We start from the raw sequence: 7,192 nt of genomic DNA, 5'->3' as shown, positions 1-7,192 counted from the left end.
CAAAGAAACGCATCTGAAGGGTTGTGTTAATTTCGGGTTCTTTCATTTTTGGTTCCTATAAAAAAATTATACAATAAGAATTTGTGAGGACACAAATGGAAACTGTACATGCAAACTCGGGATAATATCCAGAAATGATTCTTGTAAGAAAAATAAGATGGCACAGATGGGAGTCCTGCCTTTTGCTTATGACTTTGCCTAGCAGGATTCTTTCCTTCCCTTCCCTTTTCTCCCCTTCCTCCTTCCCCACTTTACTCATTCCCTCCCTCACCTTTCTTCCATTAGACAGGGTCTCACTCTGTATCCCAGGCTGGCCTTTAACTTGTGGTAATTCTGCCTCAGCCTCTTCCTTCCAAGTGCTGGATTGCAGTCTTGAATGACCATGCCTGACTACCTAACATGATTGTATAAGCACATTTGCTCAAGTGGGAAACAAACAGGGAGAACCACCAATACTCAAGGCTGACTTCACCAAGAAAGAGAATCTTAGACTGGGTCAAGAAGGGAGCTTAGAACAGTGAATCAAAATGTAATACCTAGGTATTTTCTAATGAACAACGCTGACAGAATTAAAGCAGGAGTCTGAGCGTTTTCGGAATGGTAGAAAAACCTGGAAGACACTTATCTTTCCTAATAAAACAATGAGAGCTCAGGGGCTGAAGAGATGGCTCAGCAGTTAAGAACACTGGTTGTTCTTGCAGAAGACCTGGGTTCGAATCCCAGTACCCACATGGCAGCTAACAACTGTCCGTAACTCTAGTCCCAGGGGACCCGACAGCCTTTTCTGTCCTCTGTGGGCACTGCATAACACGGGTGCACTGACCTACATACAGGCAATACATGCATACACATAAAATAAAAATAAAAAAAATTAAAAAAAATGAGAGCTCAATTAAAGGTATATGAATGATACATGATTAACAAATTTTTCCTTCTTCAATTTTTAAATTAAACAAACAGCAAAAGGGCTACAAATTTAATATTTTGAGAAAGAGCAGGCAGAGAAACAATCACTAGATAAGGGAACACAGTGGTGCTCATTCCTACCCTACTTCTCAGAAGCAGAGAGCCTAAAGTACAGCACTGAGAGAAGCTTATTGATTCAATATTCAGTTCAGCGGGAAGTAGATTACTGGAGTGAGAAGACATCCCTGAGAAGAGGGGCATCCCTGTCCCTCAGAGATTTCCACACAGCTTGGTGGAACTTGAGCAGTTGAGGAAAAGCAATGGGTACACAGTCTCCCATGGTACTGTGTCAAATTGAGGGACTAAGGAGAAGCTGGTAGGGTGGGGCATGCCTTGAGGGCTGGAGTGGACTGTGGTCTAGGATATTTATAGAGTCACAGACAGAAAAGACTGTAGCCCCAGTAAGGGCTACATTGGTGTTTTCTACTTCTTGAAAGAGTGCCTTTGGGAGTCCTTCCTCCCTTTCCCTTCAGTCTACAGAATGGTGGGTCAAAATGTAATACCACAGACCAGGGGAAAGAAATCAATTCCAAATAAGGTAAAAAGGCATTGAGGAGAACCTTGTGTTCTACCAGAGCAAAGAGGAGGTCTGTACAGAGCATGAGCATAAGGAAAAGATAAGGCAAGAGAGCTTCACCAAGGGCACTGCAGCAAGAAACAGACAAGAACAAGTTAGGCACAAAACACCCAGTCTAGAAGAACATAGCCCAGGAAGAAATGTATCTTCCCCATGAGTCTTCTTTCCTTCTTTTAAAAAAATATATTTTGTGTTTTGCTTGCATGTAAGTGCACCTGTGTCATGCGATGCCTGCAGAGACCAGAAGACGTCGTTGGATCCCTAACTGGAGTTACAGACTGGTAGTTAGTTGTCATGTGGTGCTGGGAGCTGAACACTGGGTCCTCTGTAAGAGCAGTTAGTGCTTTTAACTGCTAGTCATCTCTCCAGCCCCTCTTTTCTTTCTTTTTAAGATCTTTGAGAAAATTGTATGTGCTGGATAGCTTTAGTTGTCAACTTGACATACCTGGGTAGAGGGAGCCTCGATTGATGAATTGCCTTCATTGGACTGGCCTGTGGCTATGTTTGTGGGGCATCTTCTTGATTATTGAGTGATGTGGGAGGGCCCAGCCCACTGTGGGTGGTGCCACCCCTGGGCAGGTGGGCCTGTGTTATATAAGAAAGCAGGGTGAGCAGGGGCCAGTGGAGCAAGTCAGTAAGCAGCGTTCCTCCATGGTCTGTGCTCCAGCTTCTACCTACCTTGGGCTCCCTCAGTGATGAACCGTGACCCAGGAGATGTAAACCGAATTAAACCCTTTCCTCCCCAAGTTGGTATTGGTCAGAGTGTTTTGTCACAGCAATGGAGAAACAAACTAGAACATTGTAGATTCACATCTACAACTTTAAATAATACAAGAGGACCCCCTGTACCCTTTGCTCCACTTCCTTCAACAGGGACATCTTGAAAACAATAGTATGATCCTACAACTTGTCAACAGATACTTCTTCCATCACAAAGCTCCTTCAAGTTGCTTTTATAATCACCCCAACTTTCACTTTCTTCTTAGCCTTTGGAAATCATTAATCAATTATCCATATCTATAATTTTGTTATTTCAAAAATGCTGTAAGTGGAGTCATTCAAAATGCTACACTGAGTACTGGCATTCTTTCTGTCTCAGCATATTTCTCTGGAGATCCATTCAGTCTGCTGCTGTATGAATAGTTTTTTTTTTAACTGCGAGGAATAGTAATACTTCATGATATGCATTACCACACTTTAACCACTCACCTGTGGAAGAACATTTGCAGTGTTTCAGTTTGGGATTCATGCACAGGTTTTTACATGAACACAGCCTCTCATTTCTCTGGGATAGAAGCCCAGGAACACAATGATTGTTTTCTAGAATGGAAGCACCATTTGGAAGAATGACCTAGTTTCTCTTCATCTTTGCAATCACTTGGTGTTGTCAGCATTTTAGAACTGTAGTTATTTGGATAGGACAGGATATTTCACAATAGTTTTAATTTGCTTTGCCCTAATAGCTAATAGACTAAGTGTCTTTTCATGTCTTTCTTGGCCATCTGTCCATTCATCTTCTTTGGAGAAATGTCTATTTATGACCTTTGCTCAGTTTTGTATTTTGGTGTTGAATAATGAGTTTTTAATATATTCTGATAGGAGAACCTAATCAGATATGTGACTTGCGAGTATCTTCCCCCATTCCTAATATATTTGGGAGCCACCCCAGGATGGATCTTGGGACTGTGGGAGAAGCTACCAAGCCCAGACTGCAAAGCTCAGTGTGGCCAGCAGAGGCCAGTGGTATGCAAAGAGAAGCTGCTCAAGGAGACAGCTGTGGAAGAATCTGGTGGACTGCATAGTTCAGTGCAGGCTGAGCACCAGAATCAACCGAGAGAAGACATTACACAGGCTCTAGAGACCCACATCCACCCAGCGGACTTCAACTTTAGAGGATCCAGAGAACTCTAATACTTCCAGCTATATATATATATATATTTTTGGGCCCTGTGTGTTCTCTTTTTGTGTTTAGTATACTTTTAATAGTATTTTGACTTTATCTTGCTTAAAAATATATTTTTTTTGTCTTTTCTTGAGACAGGGTCTCCTTGTAGCCCCAGCTGTCCTAGAACTCACTATGTAGACCAGGCTGGCCTCGAACTCACAAAGATCCACCTGCCTCTGCCTCCCAAGTGCTGGGATTAAAGGCATGCACCACTATGCCTGGCCATATTTTTTTATTTTTATTTTATGTATATGAATGTATTGCCTGCACGTATGTAAGTGCACCTGTGTCATGCAATGCCTGCAGAGGTCAGAAGTGGGCATTGGATCACCTGGAACTGGTTCTGGAAGGTTGTTAGCAGTCATGTGGGTGCTGGAATCGAACCTGGGTCCTCTGCAAGGGCATAATGTGCTCTTAACTGATGAAACATCTCTAGCCCTGACTTTATCTTACTTTTTAAAGAAAGCTTTTAATTTTTTTCATTTTCTCATTTTTATTCACTCCTGAATTCCAGGTCATGATATGGTGCCATAGAGACTTAGCATGAGTCTTCCCACCCCAATTAACCTAATCTAGAAATTCCTGTACATATTTGTTTCTAGATTCTATCAAGTTCAGTCTATTAACCATCATAACTTCACCCCTTGTTAACTTGACACCTAAACATATCACTTTAGTTCATGGTGTCCAACAAAGCCCCCAAAGTACCAATTTTCATCTCACAATGTAAAATTCAACTGTTCATCTCTGAAATTCCCCATAGTCCTAAAAAGTCACAACACTGTAAAAACTCCAAAGTCTCTTCTGGTCCCCAATGTATAATCTCAACTGAGTCATTATAATATTACAAACAAGTTACATACAAACAAACAATGGCACACAGTGAACATTCCAATTCCAAAGGGACGATGGGGGCATACCAAGGAAATCTTGAACCAGAACAAGACTGAGACCCAGCAGGGCAAACACACATCCTCTGGCTCCTTATGCTACATCCAGGCTGTGAAGGCTTTTACTTTATTTCCCTTCTCACATTTAGCTAATGTTGTTTTCAGTTTTTTTCATTAGTGGACAATTTTTTTTCCTCCCCTCTTGTGCTTTCCTCTTCTTCATAACACCCTTATCTACACTTCTCCCGGTGCTGTCCTCTGTCCCCTCTATCTCACTTATCTAAATTGTATTTATTTCTGTGTGTGTGTGTGTGTGTGTGCGCGTGCGCACGTGTGTGTATGTATGTGTGTGTGCAGTACATATGTGGAGGTCAGAGGACAACTTGCAGGAGTCAGTTCTCTCTACCATGTTGGTCCCAGGGACTGAACTCAGGTCATCAGGCTTTTTGGCAAACACTATTACCCACTCAGCCGTCTGACTGGCCCCCTTACCCTAATAATTTTTTTTAAAGTTTAAAAAAAATTTTATTTTATGTGTATGTACGTATTGCCTGCATGCAGGTAAGTGCACTCATGTCGTGCAATGCCCACAGAGGACAGAAGAGGCTGTTGGATCCCCTGGGACTGGAGTTATGGACAGTTGTTAGCTGCCATGTGGGTGCTGGGATTCAAAACCAGGTCTTCTGTAAGAACAACCAGTGTTCTTAACAGCTGAGCCATCTCTCCAGCTCCCTACCCTAATAATTTTTAATTTCATACATAGCACATCCTACATGACTTTTATCATTTTCTGTTCTGTACTTATTGGTGATGAGTTAGTGGGTTTTGATTGGTTTTGAGTGTATTTTTGTGTCTTTGGAGGGTTGATGTTGCTGTTAGAGCAGTTTTCTCCTTTCTGAGTTGGTACTAGAGATTGGACAGCTAAGAGTATAGACTGTTCACTAATAAGACTACCCCCCATTAACTGGAAGAGATTCAAACCAAAAGACACACAAATTGAAACAAAAGAAACACAAAAAAGCAAGGCAACATGGTTCTTCCAAGACCATAGCTCCTCACTTATGGAACTAAAACAACAAAATGCCAGATGAAGAATTAAAGAGTTTACTTGCAAAATTGATCAATAACTTCAAAAGGGATACAAACAAAACAATCAGATGAATTAAGTAAGAAAATAAATTCATGACCAGGAAAGTAACACGGATGGGAAACCAGCACTAAGAGTGAGAAAAATCAGAAAAGCAGATGGTAAATTCAGCAGGGAAACTGAGACTGAAGAACAACAGCAACAACAAAAACAAAACAAAACAAACAAACAAACAAACCCCCCCAAAAACAAAATCAAAAAACCCCCCAAAACCAAACAGAAATGTTGGAACTAAAATTCTGCCATAAACACAGTGGGAACCAACTACTTATATACTAACAAAAATACCAAGGACTGAGGACTAGGTTGATGAAATACTATATTCAGGCATTAATACAAAAAAGTAAAACAAAAAGTGAATATGAGCACAGCTTCCCGAGAACTCTGGGATAAGATCAAAAGACTAAATTTATGAATCTGCAGAGTAGGGCTAGAGAGATGCTGCGGATCCCATCAGTCCCCAGCACTCATGGCTGCTAACAACTTTCTGTAACTCCAGTTCCAGGGAATGTGATGCTATCTTTTGGCTTCCATAGGCACTGTATGCATATGTTGCATTTATATACATGTAGGCAAAGCACACATACATTAAAAACAAAACAAAACAGAATCCACAGAGAAAGAGAAGCTGAGATAAAAATTGAAGGCATAGGGGCTGGAGAGATGGCTCAGTGGGTAAGAGCACTGGCTGCTCTTGCAGAGGACCCATGTTCAGTTCTAGCACCCACATGGCAGCTAACAACTGCCTGTAGTTCCAGGGGATGCCCTCTTCTGTTTTGTGCAGTGCACTTACATACATGCAGGCAATACACTCATACACATAAAAAAAAAAGAACCCACAAAATAACTTGAAGGTACAAAGCTAGGCATGGTGGCACATGCCTTTAAACCCTGCACTTGGGAGGCACAGGCAGGCGAATCTCTGTGAGATGAAGGCCAGCCTGATCTGGTCTACATAGTGGGTTCTAGGCTAGCTGGGGCTATAGGGAGACACTGTCTCAAAGAAAAGAAAAGAAAAGAAAAGAAAAAATCTGAAGGCATAGTAAATCAATTAAATGAAATTATAGCAGAACATGTCTAGGGAAAGAAGAGGATACCCAAAAGTAAAAGGTATTTAGAACCTTAAACAAACATAGCCAGAGAAGAAACTCTCAAATACTCATTAGTCAAGATAAAACAAACAATAAACCAAAACTCCCAAACAACAAACACCCAATTCCGCCCCCCAAGCCAAACCAAACCAAACCAAACCAACCAAACAACAACAACAAAAACATCAAAACACAAAGAAACATTATTAAGAGATATTAGAGAAAATACCAACTCACAAAGGCAAACACATTAGAATTGCATGAGACTGCTCAACAGAGATCCCTAAAAGCCAGAGGAACATGGATGAGAGAGTGAAAGCTCTGAAACTAAACAACCAAGGCTGCTGTATCCAGCAAAACCATCTTATAAAATTGATGGTGAGATGATGACATTTCAATAACTATAAAGCAATTTACGATTACCAAGTCAGCACTTCTGATGATATTTAAGGGAATCCTGAACATAGAGGAAGACTATCTTCATTAAGAATGCACAGAAGCTATCCTCAGGCCTCTTGGGGTAAGTATATAGCGCAGCTCTCCGCACCGGGACTCCCTAAGCCTCATTCACCCTTC

At 41.3% G+C, this 7,192-nt stretch overlaps 1 protein-coding gene across 1 annotated transcript in view; it reads right to left on the bottom strand.

The window, feature by feature from the left end:
* The window catches only part of Micu2 (mitochondrial calcium uptake 2), a 130,342-nt gene that overhangs the window by 18,770 nt on the left and 104,380 nt on the right, over nucleotides 1-7,192 (bottom strand). The window contains exon 8 of the mRNA XM_029559610.1: nucleotides 2-55. Within this exon, the coding sequence (XP_029415470.1) occupies nucleotides 2-55 (54 nt within the window). The remainder of the gene's footprint in view (nucleotide 1; nucleotides 56-7,192) is intronic.

The sequence above is a fragment of the Nannospalax galili genome, unplaced genomic scaffold (genome assembly GCF_000622305.1).
Source record: "Nannospalax galili isolate Female #2095 unplaced genomic scaffold, S.galili_v1.0 scaffold488, whole genome shotgun sequence".
Classification (NCBI taxonomy): domain Eukaryota; kingdom Metazoa; phylum Chordata; class Mammalia; order Rodentia; family Spalacidae; genus Nannospalax; species Nannospalax galili.
This window is presented reverse-complemented; position numbering and strand designations above follow the sequence as displayed.